Below are 14,447 nucleotides of genomic sequence, written 5' to 3' on the forward strand. Positions count from 1 at the left end.
CCGCGCGCCTGCATTGCACGGCAGTGGTGAGTGCCAGGTGAAGTAAAGAAGATATATATTCGCAAAGTCCCTACAAAAAGCGCTGGTCGTGAAGCCTACTCTAATATTAAAAAATACTATCGTCTCTACTTTAGAAAGTCTGTGGAAAATAGCATCGCCGAGCTCTTACAAATGCGGCCTGTAAATGGCGTTTTCTGGCGTCACTAAAAAAATCATTGCGAAGCAACTACTGGAGATATGCTTGTAAAATTTTGGGAGCGGTCGTGCGGACACATGCGACAAGTTTTTTGCTAAAGTCTGCAGGCCAGATCTGCCGGGCAGCACATAAAACCGGAAAAAACCACCTAAAAAAAGAGCATGCCAAACAAAGTCTCACGTTTCGCTGAATAACTTTTGATCTAGAAGAGTTAGACAAATTCTGATTGCGGGAACGGCTCCGCCGTGTGTTTCTACATATGTCTATGTACCGTAGATAAAAAGTACATGTTGCAAAAAAAGTACATGTTGTACATAAATCTACCTTTGATATTCGGATTCCCCGTGACAAACTACGCCTAGGCCGCAGGGTTACAAAGACGAGTCATTGCACTTATGCCCTTTTATAGGCGCTTTTAGAAATCGGCCAAAACAGTATTTATTAATTTAGACAGTGTTCCGCTGACATGTCGCATGCTGCGATGTGAAGCTTATATTAATATCGTCTTTACTTTGAAAAGTGTGTGGAAAATAACATCGCAGGGCTCTTACAAAATACTGGTATGTGAAGTCTACATTAATAATGATAAATATCTCTATTTGAGAAGTAGGACTTCGTTGGGCTTGTGCGATTTTATGTAGGGGTAGGCAATTTTGTGTACACATGATACACCATTTTTCTTATACTACAACAGGCATGCCCTTTCAGAGAGGCCGCGGTAGGGTAAGGGCAATGGCTTTTTTCTGATGCCTATTGGATACATTTCGCACGGGACGCATCCGGAGCCTGCGCACGTTTGAAAAAATCTGCGCTTCACTATCGAATCTACCGCGAACCTATCTGCTCTACTGGTGCGAAGGGCCCACAGCGCACGTGCGACTACCAAGGCTATAGGCACACGTAATTTATATATAGTCTGTTTCGGTCCAACGTAATATATTTGTTTTGGTTATTGTATGCAGAATGGACATCTCCGAACTCCTGTCGACGCCAGGATACGTGTGTGACAGTTGTCACCACGACTTTGAGCGGTCGGACCACCTACGGCTGCACCAGCAAGGACGCTGCCGCGGTATCTCTGCGCCCCCGTGCCAGCTTTGTGACGTGTGTTGGCATTGGGTCAAGGGGAACAGGCACCATGTCACGCGCCATCAGCGAGGGAGTAGGTGCCGCAATCTCGCCGATCGCATCGAGCACCGGAACCAGCTGGCTGCAGCGAGGCGACAACGCGACGCAGCATACCACCGCGAGCGACGTCGTCTGCAGCGGGAGTCCGTTGGAACCCAAGAACAGCTGGTGGGACCTGACGATGTGCAAGGTCGGTTGGACCAGCTGCTCGAGTCGGATGATAGGCATGATCGGTCGGACCAGGTGGATGATTTCGACACGGACAATCCGACTCAGCATGATTACACCCGAGATCAAGCTGCTCGTGATGACGATGATTATGCACATGATCTTCTTGATCAGCTGCTGTTGACTGGAGATGATGAGCTATCGGACATCGTTGCTGCTCCCAGCTTTTTGGAGCTAGAACATCAAGACAATGACGAGTCAAGGTGCACAAGATAATCAAGTCCATCAGGAAAATGGGAAAGCGGAGCACGTCCAGGCACAAGGTCACCAAGAATCAAGTAAGGCTACGGGGCGCGACGGTGTTACTGATTGCGTCATATTCCTGGATCCTCTCGATGGTGAGACATGGGTGTGTGACCAAGACAGCTGTCGGCAGCCGTACCACCGTGAGTGCATCAAGCGAACAATCCCCGTTGACCCACGTTGCAGTAGCTGCCGCGCCTACGTGCACCTTGAAGTTGAAGACGATGAAGTGATAGTTGTAAGGCATGTGGCGGCACCACCAACGTGTGTGGTTTGCCTCAGGGTCATCACGGGCGTGGTACTGAAAGGACCTCAATGTAGCCACACGGCTGACTACGAGTGTCTCGTGGCGTACAACGCTCAGTATCTGCGCAATATCCGAGCCCGTGACTTGCAGTGCTCAGCGGGTTCGCAGCCGTTCCCAGTCCCCGGTGGGCTATCCTTCAGTGATGAGGAAAACGACGAAGGATCGGAAGACAACCCCTTTGAGTATGAAGAACCGGATGAGGAATCAGAAGAATCAGAAGGTGCGCAAGACGATGGAGACGGGGACAACAGTGTTGACGAATATCACGCGAGTGACTTCAGCAGCTCTTCTGACAGCGATGAAGATTACGCCCCCTAAAGATAGGGAGAAGGCATGAGAGGTAGTGCCTTAAAATTGAAGGTGCAAATCCGTCGTTTCAATTTGTATTGGAATTTGTAAGTATCAAAAGTACAAAAAGAGACGATAGTACAATAAAGGGCGACGGTACAATAAGGGACGACAGTATATTAGGAGACGACAGTACAATAAGGGACGGACGATAGTACAATAAGACACGACGGTACAAAATGGGACGGACGATAGTACAATAAAGGACGACAATAGTAGAATTGAGGGGGTAAGTACAACAGAGGACGATGGTACAATAAGGGACGATAGTACAATTAACACCGATGGTACAACAAGAGACGACAGTATGGTACAGTCAGGGACGTCAGTACAATTAAGGACGATCGCACACCGCTACTTTACTGGCTTTCCTTCGGTTACGAACTGCTGCAAGGATCTTGTTGACGGTGAGTTCCTCGCCAATGAAGGTTGCGAAGTCCATCTTGAACTTGTCTTGGTCATCGTCGTACTGCTCGCGAATGAACTCGGCGATGATCTTCATCCTGGAGAGACGCGAGCGATGAACTTTTCGCTCACTCCCGCGCGATACTGGTGACAGTCCGGGTTCGCATTCCAGTACTGATGAACATAGTCTTTCCACGACTTGGCGTCCGGAAGTTCAGACACTAGTGCTGTCGTATCCGATCCTGGCTTAAGATTAGCGGCCACTGGCACTTCAATATCGTCGTCACACACCTGTTCCTGGGTTGAACGAGGTGTATCGCTAATAGCCTTGACCATTTCATGCAGCCCTTGAAGCAGTGTCTTCAGCTCTCCCAACTCGGTGTTAGAGGTATTAGTGTGCTCTTGTGCGGCGTCTGCTGATTCGGTCGTATACTGAGTATCCTGCATAGTGTCGTCTGATAACTGTGAGCCTCCAAAGTCGATATCTCGTATACCTTCGAGAGTCGCGCTAGTGCACAAACACCTGCTTCCCTCCTTCGCTTCTTGGATGTGCCGCGTGGTACCTTCGTCAATGATGGAAACGCGTAGTCGCTGTCACGCCAGGTGTGGTGAAACTTCTTCCGCGCGTACGTAAACCATCTATCCAAGAAAGGTCAATGCTTCAGCTGCCCGTTCTTCCTTCGTGAGATGATGGAGTGAGTAGGTTCGACTTGCGAGGGGATCATGATCTGTCTTCCGGTCACGAATAGTGAAACAGCCAAACTCGATGTCGCTGTCATTAACGCGCGATTTGCGCTTGAGACCAAGCTGAAAATCGCCCTTCTTCATGAACAAGACTTCGTTGATACGGCACATACCATAGAAGCTAAGAGAACAAACCGCAGAAAACCACAGCCGCATGGTTTCGTTGAACATCGAATTCGACTCCAAGAATGTAATGGCCTTCGTCAGCATCAACAGGGACATCGGGGACGCACGCTTTGGAGTCCGCTCGCGCTTCTTGGATTTGCTGAGACCGGCGAGAATCCGCGTGATGGCTGCTGACCGTGTCGGGTTGCCTCGAGGTGCTGGGGTGCCGTCCGGAGAAGTCTCAACAACCCAACGATCGTGTGGGTGGCCACCGGCTAGCATCTCACGTTTCGTGTAGTGCCAGCTAAGCGCAGCGCGAAGCTTTTCAGCGGGCCATTGAGTTGAGTTGGAGGTTTCGAGTAAGTTGATGTACGCGGCCACCACACCGGGCAGCTCCACAAATCGTTTCTTCAGTGGGTCTGGGTAGCCATCACTTTTGCAGAACGCTGAGAATCGTCGGAGACTGCTGCTGTAGTCGCTACGCGTCCTGCTCTCGAGTCTTTGATCCGCAAACCGGGCTGCAGCGATCGCAGCTTGGTAGCGTCGACTTGTGGTTGGCAGGTCCATTAGCGCCTTCGTCACGTGTTGGTCTTAGCAGCAAAAGGTGAAATGAAGATCTCTTTCATTCGGAGGATGGTCTCGGGTATCCGTCGTCCCTTATTGTACCCAAAACGTCGTCCTTTATAGTCCTGTGCCTCATACGCAAACGCATGGTGCTGACATATGAGTTTTGCAGTAAATCAATGACTTTTCAGTTTTTTGACCAATCAATAAACATCGCACGGTCATTTATTGGGCTCGCACCAGTGGGAGAAGTGTGCAGACCTCTTAGAACAGTGCGCGTCGTAATTATAGCCGCACCTGAAAAATAGAGCTCTTGCGCCAGAAACTGAGAGCTGCCTGCAATCAAAGGGCTCGGAGGCCGTCTTAAAGGGATAGAAGACTTGTGCAGCAAGCGAGGTTGAAAACGACTAAGTCGGCTTGGAGCCAGGAGGCAAAATCTGGTTTGAGGTCGGGTCAGAATTATAGCCGCACTTGGTAATTTAAAATTCAGTAAAGTAATAAACAAAAATGATTGACTTTCAAATGTAATAAATGAGACCTGTGGACAGCCGTGTGAAAGACCTTTTAGAACCTATTCTTAGATTCGCATGGAAGCCAGAAACGATGCCACGAGGCAAGCAGCTAACCGAGGAGGAGTGCATGATGATAAACGAGCACTACAGAGGCGGAAAAAGCAACCGAGAGATCGGCAGGCTCTTAGGACGCGACGAGAAGGCAATAAGGAACTACTTGAAGCGCGGGAAGGCGTCCTCGCTGACGAAGAGGACAGGAAGAAAGCCGAAAATAGTTGGCCGGGAGGCCAGGCGCGTCGTTCGACTGGCAATTGTTCGAAACCTGTCCGCCCAAGAGATCGCAGGACTGCTCCCATCGACACCAAGCAAGTCTACGGTACTCCGCGTACTACGTAGCAACCGCTACGTCACGTACGCGAAGAGAAGACTTACCCCTGCCATCAAGCCGCTTATAAGAAGGCTAGGGTAGCATTTGCGGAGCGTTACGCCGGTAAAAGGGTCTTTTGGAGACGCGTGCTGTTCACGGATGAGAAAATAAAGTGGTTACTGTACCCGATTTGCACGACAGGTTTTGCGTAGCTAAATGTAAGAAATCAATCATCAGCGCAGCTCGCCTGGCTATTTGCAACCAATCGATGCGTTTCGTGCTCGGCCGAAATGTTTACATCACGTCCAATCGCGAGGGCGATAGACGGTCTGATCGTGCGACAGATCCAGTCAGTGTCGCAGGTCGGCAGGTATTGCCCAATTAGGGCGCGAGTTAATTGTGTGACGCTTTTGGATATATTGTAGTTTTGGCATAGTTAGGTCGAGTCAGAAAGATAGGTACGGTCGGTAGGATGGAAGAAAACTCTATTGGAAAGGCCGAATGTAGCCATGCGAAAAGGCAGGAAAAAGCAGCAAGAAAGGAAACGGACGGACTTATTGACAGACGGACAGGCTGCAAGTATCTACGTTTAGAACACACACAGTTTTTCACGCTGGACGTCCTGTTCTTGCCGTTCGTGCTGTCCCTCCTTGTGCTTGCTCTGGATAAGGTGGACGTCGTCGTAGGTGTACTGGCACACCGGCATATTGGGGCCGTTACTCAGAACTACAGGTTTCGCCCCGCTTTGGTTCACTCCATAAGAAGAGGCACACTCCGTGAATCTGGCCATAGTAGGCTTCACGTAAATGTTGTGAAGCACAGCTTCATCCCCAAAGTTCCCGTTCATCATGACAACGCTTACGTTTTTGCCAGCGCGGTCACTTTTAATAACCGCAAGGTCCACGTAAATGTTGCTCATGTTGAGGAAGCGCTGACGAGGGTTGCTCTTGCAGTTACCGCACGAGCGGTACAGCTTACCGAAGTCCTGTGCGTAGAAGCCATCGACAACAACTGTACCGTATCCGTTGTGTTGGATCACCTTGTCGTCAGCATAGCGAGCCCCGCCCCCAATAACCCTGGACACACTGGAGGGGTTTCCACCCTTGATACTTAGAGCATCCTCACATACGTCGTCCCACCACACGTTGTCGATCGTGCAGTCCGACATCTCGCAATGGACACCCTCCATTTGGTTTGGACCGATAATGACGTTCTTGAGCGTGGCACCAGGTTCGACCTCGAAGACAGCCGTGGATAAGTTGCTTTCGGTATTTCCGAGGCATGTGATGTCCGAGCGGTCGTACGTCTTCATACCGCCGTCAAAAACTTGACCCGATCTCACGACGTAGACATCACCAAAAGTGATATGGCCTTGACTAATTGGCCACCTACCATCGGGGACCGGGCCACCGAATGCAATAGCAGCACCGATCGCAAGGGCGGCAGTCGAACCGAGGAGATAAAGCATGGAAGACGCAATGTTGGAGCTGGAATGGCTTTGCTTTTTCGATGAAGGGAAAATGAGAAATGCACTGAACTCCAGCTCTAGCAAGTCCATGTATGGAGTTGTACGTCGTACGCTGAGTCAGCGTCGTTTCGTCGCTGACTAAGAACTCCACGTGATTTACGTGGAGATTCAGTATTATAGACTTCGCATGGAGGCAGGTCGTCAATCGCAATCAACACATCTTTCTGATTAGCAAGTAGATCTGTTCGTGCACGTTTTAATTTATTAAATGTACCGGTACTGTTTTTAATAATGCTGCATCGTGGATAGTCCACGGCGCCTCGCAATCAATCGGTGATCTCGCGTGTGCTTGACGTCAACTTGACCATCTAGCACACACGTTAAGCTGACGTCACATCGTTGGAGATCCTCAACGCATTGGTACTGTACCTGTGCAGTACTGTACATTACCCATGCGTTCTCACGTTTGGTGCACTACGCTTGCGTGAAGTAGCAGCATGAAACCAGTCCACCCCTTAGTTCACTTTCAGTTTCACACTCTGCTCAAGACTGCCTCCGAATTCCTTTATCTTTCTAAAATGCTTCAAGCACTGAGCTCCATCGCCGCCCTCGTGGTTGTTGCCACGATGGTCTCAGGTCGTGCTATGCCCGATGGCTCTTGGCCTACCAGCAAGGGCACTGTCAAGTTCGACGAAGTTTACACGATCAAGTCGGGCGAAGTGTATGACGGCAAGATGAAGACGTACGAGCGCTCTAACATCACTTGCAAAGGACAAGAGGAGAGCGGCACATTCACAGCCGTATTCACGCTTGAGGCTAACGCTACCCTCAAGAACGCGATCATCGGTGTCAACCAAATGGAAGGAGTTCACTGCGACGACAACGACTGCACTATTCAGAATGTGTGGTGGGATGATGTGTGCGAGGACGCCCTAAGTATTAAGGGTGGCGACGCCTCCAGTGTTTCACGTGTCCTTGGTGGTGGTGCGCGCTACGCTGATGACAAGATTGTGCAGCACAATGGACTTGGCACGGTTATCATCGATGGATTCTTCGCGCAAGACTTCGGTAAGCTGTACCGCTCGTGCGGTTCGTGCAGCAACAACCCCGCCCAGCGTTTCCTTAACATCAGAAACGTATACGCGGATCTCGAGGTCATCAAAGCCCAGCGCGTGGACCCGAACGTGAGTATCGTCATGATGAACGAAAACTTCGGAGACGAGGCTACTCTGCACAACATCCGCGTGAAGCCTGGTGCGGAGAACTACACTGAGTGCAGTTACTCGCGCGGTGTGCAGAAGGGTGACAAGCCGCTCATTCTCGGCAACGGTCCTAAGAAACCCGTGTGTAAGTACTCGATGGACGAAATTCACCTTGTTGAGGGAGGAGCCAAGCAGCAACAGCAGACCGTCGGAACGGTTCGCCCTGCTGCTGATGTGAAGGATGACAAAGACGGCAAAGACGACAAAGAAGTATCCCAGCAAAACAAGTGAGCTACCGACTTCGAAGGAATGGTCGAGTGAGGATGAGTTCTTTTGAGTGTCAATTAGTCAAGTTCAAAATAGATGTTTACGTCAAACTTGAGCAATCTGTCCATTGGCTCTTCTATTCCTCCGAAGGCCAAAAAAGAGAAGAAAGTAAAAAAAGAGAAGAAGGCTAAGATGGTTTAGAAGAAACCATGACTCAGCGTATAATGACGGTTTTCAAAAGGTTGGACGAGGAGGAGTTTTTTTTGTCAAGAATAGAGGCACCAAACAAGAACTAGTAAAACTTTTTATGCTGGGGCACCAAACAATAAAAGACACGAAACTACCAAAGCACGAAACAAAGAACTTTTTATTACCCACTACGCACTGGGCGCCTTCCAAAACCCACATAAAACTGGTTTTATCCGTAGGGCTAGGTCAGATCAAACGTGCAATTAAACGGCGGATTAAACCGAAATTGTTTGTGTAACGGGGTACGTAGCCCTAAGTGTACCCTGGTTACATGAAGTGTGACACTTCACACTTCAGGAGTATGACACGTCATACTCCGAGATATGTGGTACAAGGTACCAAGGTCGTTCAAAGCCAACCATTGGTTAAATGACATTGCATTTCTATAGGTAACTAAGGCCGTGTTCGGCTTGCAGGGGCAAATCCAGCTTGTTCGAAAATAAGCTAGAGCTGTAGAACAGTCGTTTTGTTATGTAAAATAAAGATAAAATAAGTGATCGTGTTCCATCAGAAAAAGACTGGATTTGAAGGCGCAAAGCAGGACGATTCAAAATTCAACCCAGAGCTAAATTTTGAAACCAGTCGTTTGGAGCTATCCTGCTGGATGTCATTTTTTGTGTTTCTTAGCGGAATAAAGCTGGTTGAGACATTTCAGCTCTTTAATACCAATTACAGCTGGTTTTAGCTTAAATCGAACACGGCCTAACAGTTTGTATTAAACCCAAACTTAACCTACCTATAAATATACTCAGTTTACAATCTACCTTATTTAGGTCACTTCGCTCTCTTTAATTAAAGAGGGGACCTGTGAACTGCCGTTCACTGAGAGTTTGTATACTCTCGGAAGATAACTTCCTCTAGCGCAAGGTGCTGTGTGACCCCGTCACACCTGGTAGCACTTGTAGTCAATCCACGCCACCGCGGGTAGACTACCTGAACCTCTCCGAAGTTCGTTGCCATGGATAGGAACGACTTCTCCCATATGAACGGCTCTCAGTTCGAGTCGGTTCGGAAGATGGCAGGTGTGGTGTTGAAAATCCCACGTGAACTCTAGCTACAGATGTAGTTAGGATGTTCCCACAACAATACGTCTACTAGGATAGTAAACGATCGTTCGGGCGGACCTGAAGACCCCAGTTCTGCCCTTGCACCGGGACAAACTGGACCTTGTAAACTACTTATATAGGCCAACCAGTAAAATAAGAACACGCTACTAGCACGAGCAAAGCTAGCAGGTGTTTTGAATCCTCGTGGTCCCAACAGCGGAAGGGTACCAGGCACGGGTAAGCCTTTTACGAGATCACCGAGTGTTCAACACTCGGCTGGAAGAAATAAAAGGGAGGCAATTCAAGCACTCCCAGTCGTGCAAATAGGCAACAATAAGCCGTCACGTAAAACCTCCCGATAATAATCGGCCAATACACAAAGTCTCTTGGCCTTGCCGGATGAACCCTCGCTACAGAGCTTCGAGTTCACCGACAGGCATAACACACTCAAACAAGCTTGACCTGACGCTTACCTTGAAGCCGGACGTCGCTCTGTGTGCTTGAGTGGAAATTTTGTTCTGTATTTAAGCTTACCCTTTCGGGTCTATTCCTAATAAGAAGTCCTAATCAAGTATACAAATATCAAGTGAACAATGATCCGTTATGGATCTTCTTGCATGCCAAGCGTCGTCTGCACCGTCGCATGAGCATCTTTAACGATCCGCGCCCTGTCCCAGACGGTGAACGTGTCTTCCAAAGGTCGCTGAGTATTCCGCGAACTCATCCCAACCGCCACTGAGGGTTCGTACCGTAGATGGTCCGCTGAATGCGAATCCGGCCTTCCATTATAAATAATAAGGACAGCCTGGATTCAGTGACATAGGGCCGTATCCGATACTTGTTGAAAACTCGGAGGTGACGCCGTCGAGTCCCTTGCACCTTGGCGTCTCCGTACATCACCCGACCGAGGGTTCGTCGCTTGAACAACTTGGGCGGTGTCACGTCTTTGTCGACGGGTGATAATCCGCAACTACGGAGAAATCACTACACCACAACTGCCCCTGTCGCAATGGAAGCCACGGTACTGGTGCCCGTTGTGACATTTCTTCATTCTTCAATTTACCATCTCGCCACCGTATGTCCAAGCGTCTGAATCGAGCCGTGTCCGACGCTTTTCAGCGTCTCAATCCTCGTAGACGTCGCGAACGTGAGCAGCTGGAGGTACGTAAGCCCATCCTTCTCCTGAATCATCGGTACCTTGCTCATCACCTCGTGTCACTCGACTTATTTCTCAGGAGGGCAAGACCGAGGGTTCGAACGCCCCTCAGTCTGCTGCACTTCCTTCGACAGCAGCGTCATCAACCGACACTCCGGCGCCCGCTGCCCCGGACTCTTCACTCCCTGTGGTAGCTCCTGCAGCACTCCCCGTCGTCGCTGAATCCGCGGAGATGGCTCCCGCTGCTCCTCCTGCCCCAGCTGGTGGTCCGCCACCACTCACCGAAAGTTCGCTGCGCGCCATGCTGGCTAAAAGTACGGAGGCATCGGTCGATCACATGATGACCTCGATAATCCCGTACTTGACTGCAATGGCTCGTCACCAAGTGCAGCTCAGCGTTGCGCCTCCTCTCCACGGCGATATGCACACTCAGCGTCGCCTCGAGACTGCTGTTGGTTTCGATGATGTCCTCGCTGCGTGTTCCACGACGTTCTCCAGCATCTCAGCCAACTGTTGAGGTATCCCGCGTGACTTCGTTTTCAGTGGTCGCTCTCCGGTCGGCATTCATGTTTTCTTATTCTTAATCCACTTCCACAGCGTAATCATGTTCATGTTGTTCTTTAAATGCATTTACAATTTGTTGTTGCAGTAACGTTTTTCGTCTGTTACCACAGGCTGCATCGCCCTGTGGACAGTTCACACGTGATCCAGTCACGCTAGTCTTCGTCCGCCACCTGCGCCATCTGCAGCCGATTCTCGCTCTTCTTGGCTCGCAAATAGTCGTACAGCAGACCTCCACATGACAAGTTTGATGAAGGTTCCCAAGTTGTATCTTCATAGCCCACCCACTTGACTTTGAACTCGCGTACAGCACGCTCCGTGCTCGTCGTCAGTGGTGTTCTGTCGTCGAGGATGGCCTCGACTTCATATTCACCGGCAACTTGATCTGGTTCCCAGCTGTCCTCAGGCAACAGTTCCTCATCGAAGTCGAGTCTTGCTTCATTAGTCGCGTCTAGTACCAATCGAGTGTTCGGTCGACTGTTGAACTCGTTGACAGCCTTGAGTCTCGACACATGCACTACTGGGTAGAAGCGATACCCACTTCGGTCAGGCAGTTCCAGCTCGTAAGCAAACTCTTCCACCTTGCGCTTGATCCGAAAAGGTCCATGCCATCGGTGAGCTAATTTCTTCGTCAAGCCCGGTTTGACGCGTTCCATGTACAACCACGCCCGGCTCCCAATCTCAAAAAGAGATCTCGGTGGAGCTCTTGCAGGATCTTCCATCTCTTCCTAAGCTTCTGGAGGGTTCGCCGAGTGTTCGTTTACACTTGGTTGAGGTACAGCAGCTTTTTCCAGTCGACTCAGGGCCTCATTATACTTTTTAGCCCTTCGCTCCTTTTCTACAGCCTGATAATCTTTGGCCATAGTGAGGGCGACCTCATGTTGTCGATTGATCTCGCGCCGCCACGCCAGTGCGTCAGACTGCTTGCCGAGTCCTCGTTTGAGTGATGACGCCATTGCCCTCAACGTCGACTGAGCATCCCAACCGTGAACGAGGTAGAACGGCGTTTCCTCCCTCGTAGTGTCTTGAGAAGTATTAATAGCAAATACTAGCTTCTCCGCGATTTCGTCCCAATCTTGCTGTAGAGGGTCTTCCGCGTACACCCGTACGGAACCCATCATCGACTTCACCGAGCGTTCCTGCTGTCCATTAGCCTGTGGCCGATAGCTCAAAGTCGCTCGTGATCTTGACTGCATCATCTCTGCAAATGCTTGGAAAACCTCGCTCATGAAGCGTGGGTCGCGGTCGTGCCTTATTAATGATGGGGCTCCGAATCGTCGGCACACACATTCTTCGAACACTTGGGCAACACTCAGTGCAGTCGTATCTGACATAGCCTTGGCAATAACGAATCCCGTGAACGAGCACTGAAATAGGAGCAACGCCGTGTTGCCCCTGCGAGATTTCGGTAGTGGGATTACAAAATCCATCGAGACGATCTGGAAAGGTCGTTCGGCTAGTACGTTGCCAGGTGAGTATCCACGAAACTGTGGACGGCTTTTACTCGAGCTGCAATCTGGACAGGACTTCACGTGCTTCTCCACGTCTGCGTACAAGCCGATCCAATAATAATCGGACTAAACGCGGTGGAACGTTCTCACCACACCTTGATGTCCTCCTTCCAGCGAGTTGTGACAGTTTTGCAGGACCTCTTGAATCATCGTTGTTGGTACCACAAGCCGCAGCTTGGTCTCCTCTTGCCAACCGTGGTCGTACCAACGATTCAATCCAAGATAGTGAAGCACGCCGTCTTCTGATAACACGAACCGGTCAGCATACTTCCAGGCATCTCGAGCTTCTTTGTAACTCAGCTCTTGTGCTTGGCCCTGAAGCACCTTCTTGATGTTAAACCACTTCTGTTCCTCGTCTTGTGCCACTAGTATCCGTCGGCGTCGCTCCCGCTGTATCGCTACCGGGTCAACATCTTCCGCATCGGGAAATGCCGCTAGTACAGTCTTGTGAGGATGGTCTGGCAAATCCTGGCCGATTGAATCTTCGGTGGACGTCTCTCGTCGTTCTTCATTCTGTTCTTGAGCTTTTGAGACATCCTCCGAGTGTTCATCTGCAAACCTGACTCGTTTCTTGGCTTTCGTCTGTCGCCGAGTCATCACTGCTATATTACCATAATCGCACTTTGGTGAGCTGTAATCAACCACGAAATTTTCGAAAGTTTTCCACTTTGAAGACTCGCTGCCTGACAGTACATGTACTTGACGCTCTGCTCCTTGTGACGAAACATCTACCGAGTCTTCATCCGGCTCGTAGATCATTTCCTGGATGCGGTTCAGCGATGCCAATTCCGACTTGCGAGTTTCAGCCAAGATTACCCGACTGACCTTTGATTCCAGCGCTTCAGTGGCTAACGAATCCGCGGCCGCGTTGTATTCTCGTACAACGTGAAGATATTTAACTGATCGAAGCTTGGCCGTGAGCTCCTTGTGAGTATTCAGCAGCGCTAGCAAAGTTTCCTTCCTGCATGCGATCACCCCTAGTGATTGTTGAATCGCGAGCCTTGAGTCCCCAACGATGACTAAATCCTCGGCACCGTGCGCAATAGAAGCCTTGACACCGTTTATCATACCTGTATACTCTGCCTCATTCACCGTGGTAGCCGAGAGGTAAGCGTTTGCAGCAATCGCTACCTTCCACTCAGGAAGGCTCCACAGCACCCATGAACAACTTCCGTAGCCACCGTACTTCTCTGTCTTCGCTGATCCGTCAAAAGACATGACGAATCCGCTGTAATTACGGGAAAGCCTGGCGTACAGCAACGCGGGGTCCATTCGAATAGTCGGGGAACCCTTGTTTGGAGGCGCCACCGGCGCGAGCGAGTCTTCCAGGTCAACGAAGCTCGTGATGCTTGACTGCAGTAGCTGCGCAAAGGCGACATCCTTCTCCTTCACGCGCTGCACCTTAAGGTGCCACTGCGATAGCAGCACTGCGAACTGGACCGCGCGTCCGAAGAGAGACTTCGACTTATGCACCCACTCTAACGTCGAGAATCGTGTATAGACATGTAGCGTCTTTCCTGCCAGCTGGACGTAACAGATCTTCAACAGCAGAAGTAACGCCAAAACTTCCTTCTCAGCAGGATGGTAGTTCATCTCGGCCTCCTTGAGCACCCGACCGAGGAACCGTACGGGGTGTAACTTGCCTTCATGTTCTTGCATTAGCGTAGTGCTCAACGCCCATTCATTCGCAAATAGCATGACGTGAACTTCTTTTGACCGATCGAAGTGCCTGAGGATGGGTGAATGTGAAACACTCGTCTTCAATTTTTTGAAGGAACGACGTGCCACAGAAAGGCCACCTTCAACGACAAAGTCTTCATCCTTGAGCTGGTACAGCGCC

The 14,447-nt window shown here is 50.1% G+C and overlaps 4 protein-coding genes across 4 annotated transcripts; 2 read left to right on the forward strand and 2 right to left on the reverse strand.

The window, feature by feature from the left end:
* Nucleotides 1-3,508: 3,508 nt before the first annotated feature.
* PITG_14165 (uncharacterized protein) lies at nucleotides 3,509-4,271 on the reverse strand (the record flags this gene model as incomplete). Its single annotated transcript, XM_002899228.1, has 2 exons — nucleotides 3,509-3,662; nucleotides 3,709-4,271. The coding sequence occupies 2 exons, from the start codon at nucleotides 4,269-4,271 to the stop codon at nucleotides 3,509-3,511; spliced, it is 717 nt and encodes a 238-aa protein (XP_002899274.1).
* Nucleotides 4,272-4,907: 636 nt separating this feature from the next.
* On the forward strand, nucleotides 4,908-5,249 carry PITG_14166 (uncharacterized protein; the record flags this gene model as incomplete). Its single annotated transcript, XM_002899229.1, has 1 exon — nucleotides 4,908-5,249. The coding sequence occupies one exon, from the start codon at nucleotides 4,908-4,910 to the stop codon at nucleotides 5,247-5,249; it is 342 nt and encodes a 113-aa protein (XP_002899275.1).
* Nucleotides 5,250-5,736: 487 nt separating this feature from the next.
* On the reverse strand, nucleotides 5,737-6,705 carry PITG_14167 (polysaccharide lyase, putative; the record flags this gene model as incomplete). The annotated part of the gene is made up of 1 exon (XM_002899230.1): nucleotides 5,737-6,705. The coding sequence occupies one exon, from the start codon at nucleotides 6,703-6,705 to the stop codon at nucleotides 5,737-5,739; it is 969 nt and encodes a 322-aa protein (XP_002899276.1).
* A 488-nt stretch (nucleotides 6,706-7,193) lies between these two features.
* PITG_14168 (polysaccharide lyase, putative) lies at nucleotides 7,194-8,108 on the forward strand (the record flags this gene model as incomplete). Its single annotated transcript, XM_002899231.1, has 1 exon — nucleotides 7,194-8,108. One exon carries the CDS (start codon nucleotides 7,194-7,196, stop codon nucleotides 8,106-8,108), a length of 915 nt encoding a protein of 304 aa, XP_002899277.1.
* Nucleotides 8,109-14,447: the final 6,339 nt, after the last annotated feature.

Source organism: Phytophthora infestans, genomic scaffold (genome assembly GCF_000142945.1).
Source record: "Phytophthora infestans T30-4 supercont1.32 genomic scaffold, whole genome shotgun sequence".
In the NCBI taxonomy this organism is placed as follows: domain Eukaryota; phylum Oomycota; class Peronosporomycetes; order Peronosporales; family Peronosporaceae; genus Phytophthora; species Phytophthora infestans.